General features: G+C 39.5%; 1 protein-coding gene across 6 annotated transcripts in view; it reads left to right on the top strand.

Moving 5' to 3' along the window:
- The first annotated feature begins 2,908 nt into the window (after positions 1-2,908).
- The window catches only part of AP3B1 (adaptor related protein complex 3 subunit beta 1), a 274,518-nt gene continuing 255,333 nt past the window's right edge, over positions 2,909-22,093 (top strand). The window contains exons 1-2 of one of the 6 annotated variants that reach the window (XM_073802234.1): positions 2,909-3,162; positions 21,232-21,333. In XM_073802234.1, the coding sequence (XP_073658335.1) occupies positions 3,035-3,162; positions 21,232-21,333 (230 nt within the window). In that variant the 5' untranslated portion in view covers positions 2,909-3,034. The remainder of the gene's footprint in view (positions 3,163-21,231; positions 21,334-22,093) is intronic. The other 5 variants (XM_073802231.1, XM_073802233.1, XM_073802230.1 and 2 more) reach the window with 5 other exon arrangements.

Here is a 22,093-nt window from a genome sequence, read left to right as displayed (position 1 = left end):
TCTTTTTTAAATTACATTTTGTAAGTAGATATTATTGGTGCATAGGAGTGCTATTGGATTTTGAATCTGGCCACTCTGCGGAATCAACGTAGAGGTCTAATAATTTTCTCTTAGATTTTCCGGCAAGATAATCATATTGGGCTTCCCTGGTGGTGCAGTGGTTAAGAATCTGTCTGCTAATGCAGGGGACACAGGTTCGAGCCCTACTCTGGGAGGATCCCACATGCCGCAGAGCAACTAGGCCCGTGAGCCACAACTACTGAGCCTGCGCGTCTGGAGCCTGTGCTCCACAACAAGAGAGGCCGCGACAGTGAGAGGCCTGCGCACCGAAATGAAGAGTGGTCCCCACTTGCCACAACTAGAGAAAGCCCTCGCACAGAAACGAACACACAACACAGCAAAAATAAATAAATTAATAAACTCCTACCCCCAACATCTAATAATACCTATCATATTGATGAGGATAAAAACTTTAAAAAAACAAAGTGTTAGTGAGAATGTGAGGAAAGAAGATTTCTCATACATTGCTGTGGGAGTGTGAACTGTTAAAATTATATTGGAGAAAAATTTAGGATATTCAGTAAAGGTGCATATAATCTACAACCACGAAATTCTATGCCCAGGAATATATGCCAAAGAGTCTCTAGGGTATGTGTATATCAATGTCCTTATTTCACAGATAAAGGAAAGCAAACCTTAGCTTCTTCTACTATTAAATAAATTAATATATGAAAATTGTTTATGTGCCTCGTACACACTAAGCCGTCTGCTAAGTATATATCATCATCATCAGGAAAAATCAGCTGTAGGTGAAATTCTCTAAATTGATCGATATCATCGATATTGACAACAAAATATTTTAGGTGCTCCATCATTTCATCCTTGGAAGGGTATTCCAACAGCTGAAGAAAAAACCTGCCAAGTTTTGACCAGAATATGAAGTTTGGAGGGCATTCTGTCCTCCCCCACCTAGAGCCGTGCTTTTTTCCAAAGTAACAGTGTGGCTTTTCTTTTTAAAAATAATTTTTTAAAAAAATTAAGATTCTATTTTCTAGAATATTTTTAGGTTACAGCAAAATTGAGAGGAGGTTACAGAAATTTCCCATATATGCCATGCCCCTACACATGCACAGCCTCCCTGGTTACCACATCTTCACCAGAGTGATCATTTGCTACAATTGATGAACCTATATTGACACACCACTATCACCCAAAGTTCATAGTTTCCATTACGGTTCACTCTTGGTGTTATTCATTCTATGGGTTTGGAGACATGTATCCACCATTATGGTATCATATAGGGCATTTTCAATGCCCTAAAAATCCTCTGTTCTCTGCCTTTCATCCCGCTTCTCCCCAACTCATTTAGTGGCAACCACTGATCTTTTTACTGTCTTCATAGTTTGGCCTTTTCCAGAAGGTCACATAATTGGAATCACAGAGTATGTAACCTTTTCAGATTGGCTTCTTTCACTTAATAATGTGCATTTAAGTTTCCTCCATGTCTTTTCATGGTTTGATGGCTCATTTCTTTTTAGCACTGAATAATATTTAATTGTCTGGATGTACCACCGTTTGTTTATACATTCACCTACTGAAGGACATCTTGTAGCTTCCCAGTTTTGGTAATTCGGAATAAGGCTACTATAAATATCTGTGTAGATTTTTGCATGGACATAAGTTTTCGGCTCCTTTGGATAAGTACCAAGGAGTTCAATTGCTGGATTATATGGTAGGAGTATGTTTAATTTTGTAAGAAACTGTCCAACTATCTTCCATTGTTGCTGTACAATTTTGCATTCCCAGTAGCAATGAATGAGAGCTTCTGTTGCTCCCCTTCCCCACCAGCATTTGGTGGTGTCCGTGTTCTGGATTTTGGCCATTTGGTTAGGTACGTAGTGATACCTCAGTGTTGTTTCCAGTGTGGCCATTAGAGGAGGTGAGGACAGCACTCTAATCCTTGTACGACGCTCTCCCCTCCCCCACCCAGGCGCTGCCTCCCCAGACTGTGTTTCCGTAGTTCCCTGACAGTTTCTCAGGGCTCTAAGCTTCAAATTCTGCCTAAAGGGGAAGCAGTACGGAAAGCGTACGGTAGGATCTGAAATCCACCCGAAACGTCAGGCTGAGGGAAGTTACTCCTGGAAAGGTTTCTCAGGTGCTACTCAGGGGCCAGGCAATTTTCTGCCTTGACTCTCCAGAAGACTTTAGTAAATGATACCACAAGCGGCAGAACAAAGGAAGGAGGTGCCCAGATGATAGCCTACTCCTGGAGCGTGAGGCTCACTCTATTTTATTTTATTCTACTTTTGGTGGCCAGACGCCAGTAGGAATCACTATCTCCTTGAAACCAACGGCCCCAGGATTTTCGTTTGAAGCTTTCACTCCAATGAACACATCTGGCAGGTGGTGGATCCTCAAAGACAGGGCCCTGGAGGTTTCCTTTAAACGCAGAGATCTGCGACAAAGGTTGCCTGGGGCAGGTGTAAGACACAGATGGCTGGAGGGAGAGGAGCAGAAACCAGCTTAAACAGGAAAAGCAATCCTGATATGTTTAGGAAAGTTGATCTGGTGTGTTAACTGGAGTTTCAGGAAAAATCTGAAAGCTACTGGTTTACAACAGGAGTCCGACAGAGAGGTGTCCGGGCTCGGGAACCTCCTAGGGGATCGAAATGGATACACGGGTATTTGTCTCCAAAAAAACTTTAAAAGTCGAGAGTCTAGTCTCCAGCATGCGCGAGGCCTGCCTTCCGCAGAGCCGGGGTCCAAGCCTCTCAGCTACCTCAAAAACCCGGAGAAGGCAAATCCAGTCTGGCCCTGGAGTGCCCGGGGGGATGGGGGTGGGCTCCGGCCGCCTGCACACTGGGCATGCGCAGGGGGTGGACCGCCAGGTCGGCTTTGGGAGCCGTGACGAGTCCGGAAGCGCCTGCGGGCGCCCCTCCAAACGAGAACTAGTTTTGTTTCGCTTCCCTCGGACGGGAGCCCGTCGGAGAGAACCCCCGGCAGGGCCAACCCGACACTCGGCAGCACCGCAGCAATGTCCAGCAACAGCTTCGCTTACAGTGAGCAGTCCGGAGGAGGGGAGGCGACGGAGCTGGGTCAGGAGGCGACCTCAACCATTTCCCCCTCCGGCGCCTTCGGCCTCTTTAGCAGCGATATGAAGAAGTGAGGAGAAAGGTTTGGGGTGTGGGGACGGGACTAGGGAGCTGGTGCCCGGGAGGAGCGGGCACCGAGATGGGGCTCCCGGGAGAGGGGTGGGGCGCGCTAAGACCCACCCGGAAACGAGCGGTAAAGTTTCCCGCAGCTGAATCAGTTGGGACTGGTGGGAGTTGTTGGGAGTTTGGGATGAGTGTGTGGAGGGGAGTCTCTAGTAGTTTTCAAACTTCAGTGAAAAAAGAACCATTTGGAGCCCTTAGGTGCTATCCCCAAAAACTCTGAATTGGTCTGGGTTGGGGCACAGGCATCTGCATTTTGAACAAACGCTTCAAGCTAATTTAATGTTTGCTTGATCACACCTGGAGAAATTCGCTCACTAGCGTGGAAGGGGTGTTTGGGGAGTTGAGAAGGAACGTGAGAGTGTGGCTAATGGGAAACTGTTCTGTGACCCTCGAATGCAGGAGCTAGGAGGTGTTTTAGACGCTTTATGAAGGGACAAGCTGGTTTATACAGACGTTAATGTTCTCGGGCAACGTCCTTTGCACTACACACAAAAAAAAAAACAAACCACCCAAAACCCCTAAAACAAAAAACAAAACCCAAAACCCACCCCAATCCCAAACACAGTAATAAGCATATGAGTAGAGAATATTTAGTGTTACTCTGAGCAAGTGGTAAAATTTTACAAATTAATAGTGTGAATTTTAAAAATGAACACTAAACATTGTATACTTGGTTTTTTGAAAAGTTATTAAGAGTAAAAAAAAGAATTATTCAGAGTATTTTAAGTACCACCGAAAAGGGAAAGAACCCCCCCACCGCATTGATTTTTTTTTGGGGGGCGAAGGAATGGTTTTAAACTTACAGAATTCTGGTAACTTTGTATTTTATTGTAATCATTTTTACGTTTTTCTTTTTTTTAATCTCAGTGCTAACTAAACACTATGGTCACATAATAGGCTGACACTAGATTTATGCTAAATTAAGGTAAAGTAGCTGTGCTGGTGGCTTTGCGGTGTCAGAAAGATAAATTAAAATTTAAATTAAATTTCAAATTTATTTTAAAAGACATTCTGGAAAGTGCTAGTAGTTGAAATTGGGATTACATTTTCACTGTATTAAGCTAACTGAAATCCTGTATGGAGTGTGAAATAGAGTTTTTGGTTTGTTTATTTGTTTGTTTCCTTATTCGCAGGTTAGAAAAGTTTAAAAGTAATAGAACTAACTTTTCGTGTTTCATTCTGTGTATTTAGATGATAGATTGTTCCAACAAGGAGCTTGTTGCAGCTCTGCTGTTCTATTAGCAGATGTTTCAACTGTTGAATTAACGTATAAGTCTGTAGAGGTCTGTTTCGCACGTGATATGCTTACAATTGATTTACTTTTATGTTTTGTGAACTTCTAAGATATTTTTCTTTTAGAGCCTTTCATTTCCTATTTTGTCAGATTTGGGCCTGATTTGGAAAAAAATGTGTGGCTTTGACTATGACCAGTGCTGTTGAGGTGCCTGAGCAAGTTGGATTTAAAATAAAAATAGCTAACGTTTATAGAGCGCTTGTGCACACTACTTTACATTTATTATTTCATTTGGTCCTCCTAACAACCCTTTGGCTGAGTGTGAGTATGGCTTATGGGAAACTATTCTGTGATGCTCAAGTGTCACAGAGGATCAAGGAGCAACCCAAAGCTACTTCTTTGATCCCACTTTGCGGATGAGAAAATTGGAGCCCAAGTGGTTAATTTGCCCAAGATCACAAAGCTAGAACCACTGCACTGCCTGGATTTGAGCTCAATCTAATCTTGGAGCCTATTCTCTTGAGCACTTGGATATGCTACTTACTACTTGATGAAGTTTATTGTGCTTTTATTGGAGAATGCATACAACTCATTAAAAGTTTAAAACTTTGAATAGTAGTTGTAGACAGTGTATGACCTTGAGGCTTTCAGGAATTAGAAACATTTTGGCCATTGAATTGCAACCTAATGGGGTTGTACAGAAACAAGGAGACCCCTGTTCTGGAAGTGGTCACTTAATCTCTCTTGAGCTTGCATTCTCTCATTTATTAAAGGGTGATATTTCTTGCCTTTTTTAAAACCCAAATGACAAAATTTATATAAAAAACTTAAAGCTTACCCTGTTCCTCTGCTCTAATTTATTTTTTATCGAAGTGTAATTGGCATGTAATGTATTAGTTTCAGGTGTACAACGTAGGTAGGTATTCAGTAGGTATTTTTATATATTGAGAAAGGATCACCACAAGAAGTCTAGTTAACATCCGTCACCACACTTAGTTACAATTTTTTTCCCTGTGACGAGGACTTTCAAGATTCACTTTTTTAGCAGCTTTCAAATAAACAATACAGTATTATTAACTGTAGTCACCATGCTGTACATTACATCCCCCTGACTTATTTATTTTATAACTGGAACTTTGTGCCTTTGACTCTCTTCACCCATTTCGCCCACCCCCTCTGCTCTTATTTTCTTTTTTTTAAAAAAATTCATTTATTTTTTAATTTTCGGCTGCCTTGGGTCTTCGTTGCTGTGCGCGGGCTTTCTCTAGTTGCGGTGAGTGGAGGCTACTCTTCATTGCGGTGCGCAGGCTTCTCATTGCAGTGGCTTCTCTTGTTGCAGAGCACGGGTTCTAGGTGCGTGGGCTTCAGTAGTTGTGGCATGCGGGCTCAGTAGTTGTGGCATGCGGGCTCAGTAGTTGTGGCACGCGAACTCTAGAGCGCAGGCTCAGTAGTTGTGGCGCACGTCTGCTCTCATTTTCGATGATTTATCAACACTTTGAAATCGTTTCAGGTTTGCAGAAAAGTTGTAGGAATACTACAGAGAACTACGCCTGAGGCACATTCACCAATTTAAAAAATTGCTGCATTGCTTTATTTATTTCTCCATACACACGCAGACACACACATTCCATGTTATTATGTCTTCTGATACATCTGAGAATAGGTTGTATACATCATGTCTCTTTATCTTCATACCTCAGTGTGTATTTTATTTAAGAACTGCAGTACTTTTACAACCGTAGTACTGTTATATTCAGGAAATTTAACATTAGTACAATCTACAGTCTATAATCCCCGTGTTGTCATTTGTTCCAATAAATAATTTTAATTTTTTTTAACATTTTTTTCTCTAGTACAGAATCCAGTCCAGGATCATGTATTTCACTTAGTTCTCATATCTCTTTAATCTCCTTTAATCTGGAATAGTTCCTTAGCCTTTGTCTTTCACTACCTTGACACTTTGAAGAATACAAGCCAATTACTTTATAGCATGTTAATCAACTTGTCTTTGCTGGTTCCTACATACATTCATGTTATGTATCCCAGGCTATAGTACTACCTTCTTAGACTATTGTGTTGGGAGGCATAGGATGCTCATCTTCATGATGTTAATTTTCCCAGGTAAAGGGTTGTCCATTATTTATTTATTTTCCAATAATCTATCTATGGGGGGGACAGTTGGAGACCATGCAGATGTTTTGCTCTTCATCAGATTCACCATCCCCTATATTTAGCAACCATCAATGAATCTGTTCAACCAGTCTTTACCACAGTGTCTGCAAAGTGGTGATGTTCTAACTCCTTCCGCTATTCTGTTCTTTGGCCGCTTATCCTAAAGCTCTATGGCCTTTCGATCCTTCACTAACCATCTCAAGGATGCCTAATCACTTCCTAGTCACAGGATTATTGATGATTTTTGTTTTCTGAATTTAATCCTATTTATCAATCTTATTTATTCCCTTCCCTTTTAAATAGAACTAAAGTTAGAGAGCTTTAAATGGTTTTATGAAAGCAGATTTTATACATCATTTATTGGTTAATCAAGCCTGTGTATTAGATGATTGGTGTCAAGATTTGCAATTTCGTTATTTAAAAATGTAAAAAATTAATTTTTTGTAATCGTTTCCTTTGAGACTATTGTAAACTTTTATTGCTTTTAGTTTTTTCCTCAGTTATTTTTCTTTTGTCTTAAACTCTTATCTTAACCAATTTGGCTGTGTGTGTATAATTTAAAAATTAATTTTAATATTTTTATTTCTGGATTAAACATTTAATTAGGAATTAATTTCTAGAAGGAAACAGACAATACTAATTAATTTTTCTTAACAATGGTAAAACTACTAAATTTCCAAATCTCTTTTCTTTTGAGAACATCACAGTGTATTAGAAAGAGCATTGGACCTAGAGTGAGGAGGCCTGGATTTAAGTTGATGTTTTCCACCTGTAGTAATGTTTCCTTGTTCAAGTTGCTTGATCTCTTCAAACTTCAGTGTCCTCATTTCTAGAGAGGACTTACCTATTTTGTGAGTTTTTCATAAGATGGTATAGTTGAAAATGATTTCTTTTTTTTTTTTTTTTTTAATTTTGCGGTAAGCGGGCCTCTCACTGTTGTGGCCTCTCCCGTTGCAGAGCACAGGCTCCGGACGCGCAGGCTCAGCGGCCACGGCTCACGGGCCCAGCCGCTCCGCGGCATGTGGGATCCTCCCAGACCGGGGCACGAACCCACGTCCCCTGCATCAGCAGGCGGACTCTCAACCACTGCGCCACCAGGGAAGCCCGAAAATGATTTCTAAACTAGAATATTAACTAACACTATTTAGCAAAGTTGTTGAAAGCTTTGCTGAGGTGGTGATATTTTAGGTCATAAAGCCTGGGAAGATTTTTGCCAGGTGGAGAACAGGGGGAGTTCTTCAGGCAAAGTATACCGAAACCAGGACAGTTGCAAAAAAAAAAAAAGGCACATTTAGATGAAATATAGATTATAGATCAGCATTTAGAATTGTGGGTAGTAATTAAAGCATGGGAATGGATGAAATCACCCAGGGAGAATTTTTCTGGTTAGGAGACAAGGCAGTTTAGACAAATCGCTAGGGAACACCAACATTTAAGGTGTGAATGGAAGAAGAACTAGCTGAAGAGTGCTCAGAGGGGTAGGAAACCAGAGAAAGGTTAAAAAAAAAAAAAAAAGGAAGCTGAGAGGAAAGTTGGTTAGAGGAAATGGTCAACTATGTTAGGAATTGCAGAGAGAGGGCAAATAGAATGAAGGCTGAAAAGAGGCCATTGGATTTAACAACGAATAGGTAACCAAGGTAGCAGTTTTAGTCCCTGCTGAAATTGGGGTGGACTTTTCATTTGTTTAGATTCACAGAGCTAATTTAGACCCAAGTAAGAGCTGCATACTTTTGTGTTGTACTACATCATGTAGTAGTATGATATAATCAATACTACATCAGTGTATTTGCATTGCAAATGATAAGGCCTAGCTTACTTTTTTAACTTAAATTTTATTTATTGTCAGCATGAAAATTACATTACATATAACCCTTTAACCTTTAATATCAGTATTTCTCAGTGGAATCCACTAGGAATTTTACAGTGGGGCTCTAGTTTGCATATAATTACAGCAAATCTAACTTACATCCACTGCTTTTTCTCCCTTTCAAGAGGGCATAGAAATGTATAGAAATACATTTCTATAGAAATGTATCTGAATGAGAGCAACCTTCTTATAGGGATGTTTTTGAGTTAACTTTATCTTTAAAATTTATTTATTTATTTATTTATTTTTGGCTGTGTTGGGTCTTCGTTGCTGCACACTGGCTTCCTCTAGTTGCAACGAGCGGGGGCTACTCTTCGTTGCGGTGCACAGGCTTCTCACTGTGCTGGCTTCTCTTGTTGCGGAGTACAGGCTCTAGGCACACGGGCTTCAGTAGTTGTGGCATGTGGGCTCTAGAGCGCAGGCTCAGTAGTTGTGGCACACGGGCTTAGTTGCATCGCGGCATGTGGGATCTTCCTGGACCAGGGCTCGAACCTGTGTCCCCTGCATTGGCAGGGGGATTCTTAAGCACTGCGCCACCAGGGAAGCCCCGACTTAACTTTATTAAAAGTAAAGATCAACCAGTCCTGTCGACCAAGAAAATGCAGAAGGCTGCAAATAAAATAATTTATTTGGGGTCTTAAGAATTGCAGTTTGAGATTGTACAGGGGAAGAGAGTCAGAGGCTTATAAAGATGAAAGCTACAAGGTTATTAAGTTGTCTGTGAAGAATTATCGTTGACCATGACGCAAGGAAGTATTTGTCCTTAAGGAACAGGCTGTCACGAGTTATTTTAGGGTAAGGGTCGGTTAAATATTTTGAGTTTCTGGAACATTGGGCAGATATTCTGGATACCTACATTAAGATAGTAAGTGGTCAAAGTTCAGATTCGATCCGGGCTGAGTCGTCCATAAGTCATACTTCCTCAGTGGCCTCCTGGCTTCATTTTAGACAGCTCTCAGCAGTACCGATTTCATTTTGATTTTCCTTTTTCTGCCCCAGTTGTCAGTACCTTATTAATAGTAACACATTATTTTGTTTATTTTTGTTTGTTTTTGCATTTCTTCCAGTTTTATTGAGATATAATTATATACAGCACTGTATAATATACAGCATATAAGTTTAATATGTACAGCATAATGATTTGACTTACATACATCATGAAATGATTACCACTGTAAGTTTAGTGAACATCCGTCATCTCATATAGATACAACATTAAAGAAACAGCAAAAAATTTTTTTTTCCTTCTGATAAGAGCTCTTAGGATTTGCTTAAAAATTTTCACATATAAAGTATAGCAGTGTTAGTTATATTCATCATGTTCTATAGTACATCCCCAGTTGTAAGATAAAGTACTTACTTATAACTGGAAGTTTGTACCTTTGACTACCTTCATCCAATTCCCCCGCCCCTCAACCTCCCTGCCTCTGGTAACCACAACTCTGATCTCTTTTTCTGTAAGTTTGTTTGTTTTTGATGAATAATTGACCTATAACACTATGTTAGTTCCTGGAACATAACATAGTGATTCAATACTTCTATACATTTCCAAATGATCGCCATAATAAGTCTAGCTGTTATCTCTTGCCATACAAAGATACTACATAATTATTGACTGTATTCTCCACACTGTACATTTCATACATGTGACTTATCTTTTTGTAACTGAAGTTTATACACCTATCCCCTCCTTCCCCTGCAACCACCTGTTCTCTGTATCTGTGATCTGTTTCTGTTTAGTTATATTTGTTCATTTGTTTTTTAGATTCTGCATATGTCTTTCTCTGTCTGACTTATATCCCTTGGCATAATATTCTCTGGTTATTACATGTTGTAGAAAATGGCGAGATTTCATTCTTTTTTATAAATGAGTAATCTGTTGTGTGTGTGTGTGTGTGTGTGTGTGTGTCTGTATACACATACCATGTTTTCTTTATCCATTCATCTGTCAGTGGACACTTAGGTTGCTTCCATATCTTGGCTATTGTAAATAATGCTGCAATGAACTTGTGTTGCATATATCTTTTCAAATTAGTGTTTTGTTTTCTTTGGATAAATACCCAGGAGTGGAATTGCTAGATCATATGATAATTCCATTTTTAATATTTTGAGGAACCTCCATACACTTATGGCTGCTGCAATTTACAATCCCATCAACAGTGTACAGTGGTTCCGTTTTCTCCACATCTTTGCCATTTTTTTTTTTTGCGGTACGCGGGCCTCTCACTGTTGTGGCCTCTCCCGTTGTGGAGCCCAGGCTGCGGACGCGCAGGCTCAGCGGCCATGGCTCACGGGCCCAGCCGCTCCGCGGCATGTGGGATCTTCCCGGACCGGGGCACGAACCCGTGTCCCCTGCATCGGCAGGCGGACTCTCAACCACTGTGCCACCAGGGAAGCCCATCTTTGCCATTTTTTGATTGAGTTGTTTGGTTTTTTGTTTTTTGATACTGAATTGTATGAGCTGTTTATATATTTTGGATATTAATCCCTTGTCACATCATTTGCAAATATTTTCTCCCATCCTGTAGGTTGTCTCTTTGTTTTGTTGATGGTTTCCTTTGCTGTGCAAAAGCTTTTAAGTTTAATTAGATCCCATTATATATTTTTGCTTTTATTTCTTTTGCTTTAGGAGACAGACCCAAAAAAATATCGTTATGATTTATGTCAAAGAGTGTTCTGCCTATGTTTTCTTCTGGAAGTTTTAGGGTTTCAGGTCTCACATCTAGGTCTTTAATCCATTTTGAGTTTATTTTTGTATACGCTATGAGGTAGTGTTCTAATCTCAGCTTTTACATGCAGCTGTCCAGTTTTCCCAGCTCCATTGTTGAAGAGGCTGTCTTTTCTACATTGTACCTTAAATTCTTGGTTGATATCAGCGTGTAAGTAGGTGGGGCCCAGGCCCAGGGCATCCTGGGGCTGGTGCTAGACTGCTGGTGAGTGGGCTGGGTCCTGACACAGCTGGCTGTAGGGCCTCGGTGGTCCCAGGTCTGGTGCCCACCCGCTGGTTGATGAAGCCGGGTCCAGAGCTAGTGCTGGCCCGCTGGTGGGTGGGGTGGATGGGATTGGCTGGCTGCTGTACCCGGGGCTCTTGCTGGCCCATTGATGTGTAGGGCTGGGTATTGGGCCTTCTGGTAGACAGGGCTGGGTCCCAGGGAAGCTGGGGGTTCAGGGGTTTCTATGGCAGCTGGCCTGCTGATGGGTAGGACAGTGTCCCCCTCCCGCAGCTAGCTTGATCTAGAGTGTCCCAGGACTGGTGCTGACTGGCTGGTGGGTGGGCTGGGTCCTGGCACTAACAAGCTAGAGGGAGAATTCCAAAATGACGCTTGCCAGCACCAGTATCCTTGGGAAATGAGCTCCCCCAAATGGCTGCCACCAGCATCTATGTCTCCAGGATACATCCCAGTTGCCTCTTGCCTCTCTGGGAAGCTTTCCAAGATTAGCAAGTTGGTCTGACCCAGGGTCCTTTCAAATTACTGCTTCTGCCCTGGGTCCTGGAGCATGTGAGATTTAGTATGTGCCCTTTTATGAGTGGAGTCTCTATTTCCCACAGTCCTCTGGCTCTCCCCAAAGTAAGCCCCACTCATCTTCAAAGCCAAACATTCTAGGGCCTTGTCTTCCCGGTGCAGGACCCCTGGGCTGGGGAGCCTGATGTGGGACTCAGAGCCCTTGATCCTTGGGGAGAACCTCTGCAGTTGTAATTATCCTCCTGTTTTTGGGTCCTCTATCTGAGGCTTTGGGTTCTTGACTATATTGTGGCTCTGCCCTTCCTCCCTATCTTTCTGTGGTTCCTTCTGTATATCTTAAGTTGTAGGAGCTCTTCTCTGCTAGTGTTCAGGTCATTCTCATCTGTAGTTGCTCTATAAATAGTTGTGATACTGGTGTGTCTGTAGGAGGATGTGAGCTCAGGATCTTCCTCCTCCACCATATTGGCCACTCTATAACACATTATTTTAGACATACTTTAAAGAGTCATTGTGTCTCCATATTAGGGTTTAAACTTTTTTTCCCATTTTTATTTATAATATTTAATTTTTTATAATATTTAATTTTAATTAGGGTCTATACCATATTTAAAAATTTTTTCATATAACAGTTTTATAGTTCCAGTTGTTCAAAGCTTGCTCTACTTTTTACTTTTCCTAGTATTTTCATTGATACCTTCATCTCATTAAGTCATTCTGTATTTTCATTTTGTAGTGACTCATTGAATATTTGTTAAATATTGTATAGAGGCCTCTTTCTTTCACATACGCACCTAATATTACATGGTATAATTTATGTGAAGGTGCTTAGCAAAGTGTTGGCTTATAATTTTGCATAATAAATGTTTTAGGTCTTTTACTCAATTGAATGATTCAGATTCTACTAATATTTACTGTTTCTTTAGCCAGCGTAGTTAAAAAATAAAGCATGACTGGATTCCGTGGACCTTATACAGAAGGAAAATTTAGGCTGGTATCCCTATTAATGTATTATTGCATTACCCTGAAGTTAATTGTATATAGTTCCAAAAGAGCCATTTTCTTTATGTCGTTGCTTGAGTGTTTGTTGTGGTTAGGGTTATTGACCTAGAATTGTCACATAAGTGTTGAATGAATTTTACAATCAGGATTTTTGAAGTCTATACCATTCTTGAAAGGCATCTTTATTTATACCATCTTTAACTTTATTTATATCATCTTAAAGGCATCAACTATACCATAAGTATAGTTAATTCCTCTGTGTTTTCAGTAGAAATATAAATAATTATAAGATCTTTATCTTGCCTTTAAGAATTTAGTTGGTGAGATAAGGCTAATGTGAACTAATACAAGTATAAAATTAGTGTTAAATTGTGTAATAATTCTCAACTTTTCATACCTACCAAAAGGTATTTATTATAAGCCTTGATTTTTGTAAACAATGATTTACTGAAGAAAATGGACGTGCTGTAATTTCAAAATGTCAAACACATTTAAGTTTCAGATGCTGAAAATGTTGGAGTCCTGAGTTGTTAGCATATTATGAGGAGGCACAGGCTCCTCGTTGTGAATTCCTTCCTCTCGTGCTCAGGAGTCCAGCTTTGCCAGTATGAAAATACACTCCATTAATGATTTCTATAGCATACCTTTGTCCTTGTCGTCATCTTCAATTTCTGAAGATTAAATTCCCTTGATTCCAGTTTTGGTAAGTGCTCTATCTTGTTAATGCTGCTTAGCTTTTGGAATTTTTGGTCACGAGATCTAGTTATGGAGATGTAAACAATGTATTTGCCATGCTGTATATGGAAATTGGACCCTATATTTTTTTTAATTTACAAAAGACATATAAAATATAAGCAATTTCAGTGTTTTATTTTATTTTATTTTGGCTGTACCGCGTGGTTTGCGGGACCATAGTTCCCCAATCATGGATTGAACCTGGACCACAGCAGTGAAAGTGCTAAGTCCTAACCACTGGACTGCCAGGAAACTCCCAATTTCAATGTTTTATTGATCTTTCACTAAGTAAATGTCATTTGTTCCAAGATGGCTGTTAACAAAAGAAGGAACTAGTTGTTTTTGTCTTCACGTAAGTAAGACTGTTAGTTCTACAAAGGGCTGACTACACAGGTTAAGGATTGTCACTTTAGTGGTGCAGTAGGGTTCCTGTAATTTAATTCTTGAAACATACTTGAAATCAAATAAGATTTTACCACATTGAACAAAAAATTGATGAAATACTGCAGAGTCCTACTTTCCAATAGATTATAAGTGTTCCATTTTATTTGCTTAGCTTGCATTTCTTCTTGGAGGACAGTCACTTTTTTAAAAAAAAGTTATTTATTTTAGGCTGTGTTGGGTCTTGCTGCATGTGGGCTTTCTCTAGTTGAGGCGAGCGGAGGTTATTCTTTGTTGCGGTGCGCCGGCTTCTTATTGTAGCGGCTTCTCTTGTTGCGGAGCAGGGGCTCTAGGTGCGTGGGCTTCAGTAGTTGCAGCATGCGGGCTCATCAGTTGTGGCTCGCACGCTCTAGAGCGCAGGCTCAGTAGTAGTGGCTCGCGGGCTCCGTGGCATGTAGGATCTTCCCGGACCAGAGTTCGAACCTATGTCCCCTGCATTGGCAGGCGGATTCTTAACGACTGCGCCACCAGAGAAGTCCAGGAGAGTCACTTCTGACTTTTACAATTTATCTTAAACACTCAACCAAGAAAATATTCATCCCTTGATATAGGATATGTTATTTTAAGATCACTGGTTTTGTGAAATCCAAGGAGAAAATATGGAATACTTAAATTCAGGCCTTACCATTAAATACCAAGATGTGAGATATTACTTCTAAAAATATTTAGAATTTAGGGTAACATTACTAGAACTGAATGAGTAAAACAAAAAAAATCAGACAGATGGTCAGTTGAAATGTTCTTTTTTACTGCAGAAAAGTTACAAATGCTCATGGAATGACAAATGTATTATAGTGAAATAATTTGACAGTTTTGCAATTGTGTATATAAATGAACTACTGCCAAAAACTAATTGCCTGCAGTCCAAATTCAAAATTTAAAGTGAAGAGCCCAGAGTAGAATATTCAAGAAGGAAATGATTTTCCTATATTTCACATTATTATGAATAACATTCTTTGGTTTGTGTACTTAAGGAAGACTTATTTAGCATGTCAGCTGGAAAGAGTTCATAGATCTACAAAACTGAACAATTTATAGTCAATATCTGCTTATTGATGGGCTGATTATTTGTACTGCTGATAGGAATTGACCTAATTAGAAGGCCAGTGTCTTATTTATTTTTTGCGGTACGCGGGCCTCTCACTGTTGCGGCCTCTCCCGTTGTGGAGCACAGGCTCCGGACACGCAGGCTTAGCGGCCATGGCTCGTGGGCCCAGCCACTCCGCGGCATGTGGGATCTTCCTGGACCAGGGCACGAACCCATGTCCCCTGCATTGGCAGGTGGACTCTCAACCACTGCGCCACCAGGGAAGCCTGAAGGCCAGTGTCTTTAATCCTGCAGCTGAGTGAGTTAACATGGCAGCTGGATAAGCGAGAGACTTATGAATAAGGCTGGTCCCAATATCATGGGTTGGCAGAGCTACACATCACCCAGCTTTACTCTAGAAATGGGTTAAAGTTTCTTAAGCCTCGGTTAAGGATGTGGTCATGAAGAATGAGGGGGGAATTTAGTACTATGGGGGCAGAGAGGTAAGGTGTAGAGTGGAAGGTCCGGTGCCGGATTGTGTAGGGCCTTGTAAGGACTTTGGATTTTACTATGAGTGTAAAGAGAAGCCATTGGAAGGTTTTGAGCAGAATGGGCATTTAGAAGTCAGTCAGTAACTATTAAGTGCTTGTGGTGTGCCAGATATATTTATGTTTTCAAAAAGTTTATGGTCTGTAGGATACTTGGGACCTGTTTATTCATTTATAATTTTATTTCTATAACTAAAAAAATATAGAAGTAACTTACTGATTTAACAAGTACAAGTGCCTTCTTATGCTAGGTACTGTTCTTGATGCTGGGGATTAATCAGTCAGTGGACAAAATGCCTGCTTTCATGGAGCATATATTCCAACTGGAAGAAGATAGGTAATAAACAAGTAAATAGATGGTTGGTCATTTGATGACAAGGAGCGCTGTAGAGAAAAGTAAGGCAGGGAAAGAGGATAGAGAGTTAAGGTGGAGGTTGGGTTGAGTTTGAAATGGCAGGGTCAGGAAAAGATCCTTGACAGTACTACCTGGAGTGCCTGAGGGAGTGACATGCAGATGTCTGGGGAGAAGTATTCAGTCAAGAGGAATTACATGTGCTCAGGCCCTGAGGCAGGAGTGTTTCTGACCTGTGAGCATCAACAAAGAGGTCAGTGTGTCTGGATAGAGTGAATGAAGGAAAGAGGGGGGACTTAGCAGATGAGGAGGTCAGAGAGGTAAGGGCCAGATTGTGTAGGGCTTTGTAAATCATTTTAAGGACTTGGATTTTACTCTGTGTGAGAAGGGAAGCCATTGGAGGGTTTTGAACAGAGGAGTGAGATGATCCATCTTACGTTTTTAAATCACTTTGTCTCCTGAACTAGGAATAGACTGCAGATTTGAGGCAGGGAGACCAGCAAGGAGACCACCACAGTAACCCAGGCAAGAGAAGGGGATGACTAAATCAGACTGGTGGTAGTGGAGAGCAGTGGTTGGATTCTGGATATATTTTGAAAGTAGAGCCAATGAGATTTACTGATGGTTTAGATGTGGTGTGTGAGGGAAAAAGATACCAAAGATGACACAAGGTTTTTTTGCCTAAACAGCTGGAAGTTTGGAATTGTTATCAAAATGAAGAAGATTGTGTAAAGAGGAATTTTTTTAAAGGGGGAAGAGGTTCAAGAGCTTGAGCATGTTAAGTTTGAGATACCTATTAGGCATCCAAGAGGAGATATTAAATAGGCAGTTGGATATATGAGTCTGGAGCTTAGGGAGGAGTCAGGCTAGAGATATAAGTTTGGGAGCCATAGGGTTATAGAGGGTATTAAGTACCCTGATTGGGTGAGACATCAAGGGAGTGAATGTAGAAAGTGAAGAGGTCAGAGTACTAATCTCTGGGGCATTCCTGGAGCGTTTCTGTCAGATAGGGTCAAGTAAGGTGATTACAGTACTGACAAGTGGCTTTGGAATTTGTCACTTTGGAGGTCTTTGGTGACCCTGACAAGCAGGTTAGGTGCAGTGGTGGGGCTGAAAGCCTGACTGGAGTGGGTTCAAGAGAGAAAGGAGAGGGACTTCCCTGGTGGTGCAGTAGATAGGAATCCGCCTGCCAATGCAGGGGACGTGGGTTCTATCCCTAAACCAGGAAGATCCTACATGCCGCAGAGCAACTAAGGGCGTGCGCCACAATTACTGAGCCTGCGCTCTAGAGCCCGGGTGCCACAACTACTGAAACCTGTGCGCCTAGAGCCCGTGCTCCGCAACGAGAGAAGCCACCGCAAGGAGAAGCCCACGCACCGCAACTAGAGAAAGCCCAGGCACAGCAATGAAGACCCAGTGCAGCCAAAAATAAATAAAATTAAATCTTAAAAAAAAAAAAAGAGAAAGGAGAGTTGTAGTTAGTATGTATTACTGTATAGGGGAGCAAAGAAACGGAATGGTATCTGGAAGGGAACGTTAGTTTATGAAGAGGAAGGAATAAATTGATGATGCAACAGGGAGAAGATAATCACTGGACTGATTTCCCTCTTTCCTTATAGAAAATTTAGCAAATACAGATTAGTTAAATAACCCTAATTTTAATACCCATAGAGAATCAGTTAAAAAGATACAGGTCTTCCAGTCTTTTTTGCCTATATACTGTGTATTTTTAAAGCAAAGCTATATACTTTTTTAGTGTAATATTGTAATTTGCTTTTTTTCACTTACTAATATGTGGAGTCTGTTCATTTCTTAAAGTGATAGTCCTTTTAGGGGCAAATTGTAATTAAGCCACTATCTTGGAAGAACCACTAAACTATTAGAAAATAGTGTCTTGTTTTAAATAGTGTCTTGTATAGAGTGGGACCTTATTAATTACTAACTACAAGAACAAAGGGAATAACCTAACAGAAGAGTCAATACTAACGATGTTACATGTTAGCACTGACCAGGGCTTTCCACACATACCTGTATACACATGAGGCAGAGGGAATAGCGTATACCTTGGTTTAGAGCTGTGTTGTTCAATACCGTAGATACCAGCCAAAGGTAACTATTTAAATTTAAACTGATTGAAATAATTTTAGTTTCTGAGTCACACTAGCCACATTTTTATGTGCTCAGTGTAGCTAGCAGTTAACATATTGGATAATGTGGATAAAGAATATTTCTTTCTGTCATCATAGAGCATTCTATTGGACACTGCTGGTTTAGAGGCAAGGATTTAGGGCTTATTTAAAGAATAGGAAAAGTTCAGTATGGCTGGAGCACAGAGTTGGAGGGAAATTGGGACACGTGAAAGATGGTTGATAGTCAGGGTCCATATTATGAAGGGTCTTGTATACCATGCTCATAAATTTGAACTTATCATAAAGGTTTGCACAGTAAGAAGCTACCGAAGGATTTTAAGTAGAGGTACAATGTGGTGAGATTTATATTTTAGAAAGATCACTCTGGCTGCACCTAAGTGTTTGGAATGGTCAGCTATGTGAATGGTGGAAGTATTCTGTGATATTGGAAACCCAGGAGACAGAGCAAGTTTGGAGTGAGGAAAGAAAGTGTTGAGCTCTGTTTTGGACCTGTTGAGTTTGATAGTTGGGTGTCCATTAAGCCATTAGATACATGGGTGTGGTACTCAGGAGATACCTAGGTTGGAGATACAGATTTGGGAGTCATCAATTGATAGATGATTTTGGAAGCCATTGAGGGGAAGTTGTGTGATGTGTGAGGAGAAGGCCAAGGAGGAATCTTTGTACTAAGTTAACATTGAAGGGAGTGGGAGAATTGAACCTCACTTAAAAGACCAAGAAGAGAGAATGAAGTTTGGGGAAATGCTTGAAGTTCATTATACAAACAGCTTTTGCATTGTGCTTAAGATTTAGGAAAAGGATCAGACCCACTTCCTACTTTTGTAGGAGGAAGATGGCAGATAAAGTTGTTTATTGTGGCTTGCTGAGGCAGTATGGCATAATGCTTAAGCACACCCACTCTGGAGCTACTCTGCCTGGTATGAAAACTTGTTACAGAGTTACTAAGTGGCACTTGGGCAGGTTACTTTATCACTCTATGCACTTGGTTTTCCTTATCAGAAAAATGGAGATGAGGATGATAATAGTACTTGCACTCACCAAAATATTGTGAGGATTAAAAGATTTAACATACGTAAACAGTTAACAGTGCCTGATACATAATAAGCACAATTATTATTAATACTATTTTGGCACCATTAAGATCATTTGAGCTTCTTAAAAGTTTTGTTTTTAATGTCCTTTCTCAACTTAAAAGTTTAGAATCATTGTTAATTTTCACATTAACCATTGCTTTATGTTTTTAATTTTTAAATTATCGTTAAATTTGACATTATTGTTTTTCTGAATTATATTTCACAAGTACTTGAAAATACAAAATCATATAGTATCTTTAATGTGTACTACATAAAAATAAATGAAGTTAATAAGCACTAGGCCACTTCTTCTGTGTGGTTATCAAGGATTTGGGAATAATGATTATAGATAGTATAAATGAAAAAATATATATTTGTTCTAAACTTTTTGCTTAGCCATCAGTCTTGCTGATAGGTATCCTGTTGCTTTAAAGTTGTCTATTCTTAGAGAAGGAGTACAGTTTTCCTAAAAGAAGAGGGACTTACATATGTTTTGCTTTAACAGAAATTGAAGGAAGAGAGGGTTTCAGGAAGGAGTTAAGTGGTCAGCAGTGCCAGCTGCTGGTGAGTAGCCCAGTAAACTAAAGTCAGAGGTAGTGTTTCTTGGATTTACTGATAAGGTTGGTGATCGTGGTGGTAACAACAGTGTTAGGGAAAATCAGATTGCAGAGGATTGACAGGTGGGAGAGAAGTGAGTAAAGGAGGAGCACTTTCCAAAGAACTTCGGCTTTCAGGGGGAGGAGATAAGGGCTATTATGTATTTGAGAATGTATATTTGAGAACGTGAGGGAGCAATATACATAGTTGTCTGTGACTAAGGAATTGCACTTTTCATTAGATTTAATCAAATTCTGTCAAAAATTTCTTCTTGAGATATGTTTGTGATTACTGAAAAGGTCACTGTAATATTGGCCCAGAATAATGTGAGCAGTCAGATAACAAAAGGAATACAAATGGCTACTGCAAACATCCTTTCTACTTTATTTTATGAGGAGGGTAGTTTTTGTTACATTTTTATTTGGCAGACAAAAAAGTAGGCCACCCTAGGTCATTACCCAGAATTTTTGTTGAAATTTTACCTAGGTCTTTATATCCAGAAGTCTGGAACACTGTTCTGAATATTTGAGCTCATAGCCTTCAGGGGCAGTGAGAAATTTACAAACACTTCTTATGTACTTTAATAAAATAAAAACGGATGCCTTATATTTAACATTACATGTTGTAGAAATGCTAGGGTTAATTAAAAGTAAATTAAATAAAGTTAAAAATTCATAGTTCTTGTAGTTTCTGCGTATCTGTCAATATCAACAAGTATAAAACAACAGATTGGTTTTCCCAAGGTGATTGGATGCTTGAACATTTCTTTAAAGAGAAAATGTGGTTAAATTCCTGGAAGGAGATAGTTTTTCTTTGCGCGCGTGCGCGCACACACAGACACACACACAGACACACACACACACACAGCCATCTTTCCTGGAACCTTGTACAATACTTAACAAATGATTTTGGATAATAGCGACCACACTGATTTTTTCCCCTTCTTTAGCATTCTTAGTATTTTAAAACTTTTCATTAATGTGGTAAAAATTATAAAAATATTCAGTATAATTTGGTCAATATCATATGTTTTATATTTCAAAAATTTAAAACCATATGTGGAAATAAATTAATCTTTCGAAAATGACAATAGTTGTTCAACGGATGGCAAAATTTAAATAATCATGTAAACTTCAGTGATTTGCATTTTTAGATTTTTTTTTCCCTGTCAAGTAGGACATTGTAGGACCTTTTCTCTGTTTCTAGGCCTACATTACCTTCATCAGGAAACTTGACAGGGTCATGTGACTTTTTAATTGTGATAAAAAAACATATGTAACATAAAAATTTACCATCTTAACCATTTTTAAGTGTACTGTTCATTAGTGTTAACTATATTCACATTGTTGTCCAACAGATCCCCAGAACTTTTTCATCTTGTAACAGTGCCAAGTGACTTCTTAAAAACAGAATTTTTTACTGAGATTTTGAAGTGCTTCAGGGACAAAGCTGATCTAAGGTAGAGATTGCATATCGGTTTCCTCAATTCCCTATACAAAAGGCTGATCCAAACTCATCAGATGGAAAACTTGCCTTCTGTGGCCTTGGAAAGTTTTTGTTTTTGTTTTTTTTTTTAAGGACTTAGAAATTAATCTGGCTTTGAGTTGGCATATCGTATTAACATAGAAGTAGAAAACTTATATTATTCTACTATAATTTATGAATTTCTTGGAGGAAAATCTAATACTAATACTCAAACTTGATGCACACACTGATTCTTTGGCATGTCTGTATTTATGCCCATCTGTTACTGTGGCACCATGCCCATTATTACAGTGGCATGCCAGTAGCAGTGAGGCATGTGAGCCAACAAAGATGAATTGTTTGGATGGAATACACTATTCTGTAATACTAATTAATTTTGAACTGATGAATCTACATGAGGTAATGTTAACCAAATATAGTCAAAGTAATGTCAGTGAAAATAAAATTTATTTTGACTTAAACAGAAGTGTATCACAGATGTTTTAGACTACTACTGAGAATAGTTAGAATTAGTGTTTATTATGGTTCCAGTGATCAGTTGTCTTTTCATAAAAGTTTTGAATTTAAGAGAAAAAAGAATGCAGCAGTTTTCTTGTGGTTGATTATAGATTAGGGAGGAAGTGTTGTAGCGCCTTAGGCTACGGATTTTATACTAATATTATTTTACAGTTCTTGAAATGTTTTTTTTTGAAATTTTCAATTTTATTTTATTTTTTATACAGCAGGTTATTATT

Source organism: Tursiops truncatus, chromosome 3 (genome assembly GCF_011762595.2).
Source record: "Tursiops truncatus isolate mTurTru1 chromosome 3, mTurTru1.mat.Y, whole genome shotgun sequence".
NCBI classification, from domain to species: Eukaryota; Metazoa; Chordata; class Mammalia; order Artiodactyla; family Delphinidae; genus Tursiops; species Tursiops truncatus.
This window is presented reverse-complemented; position numbering and strand designations above follow the sequence as displayed.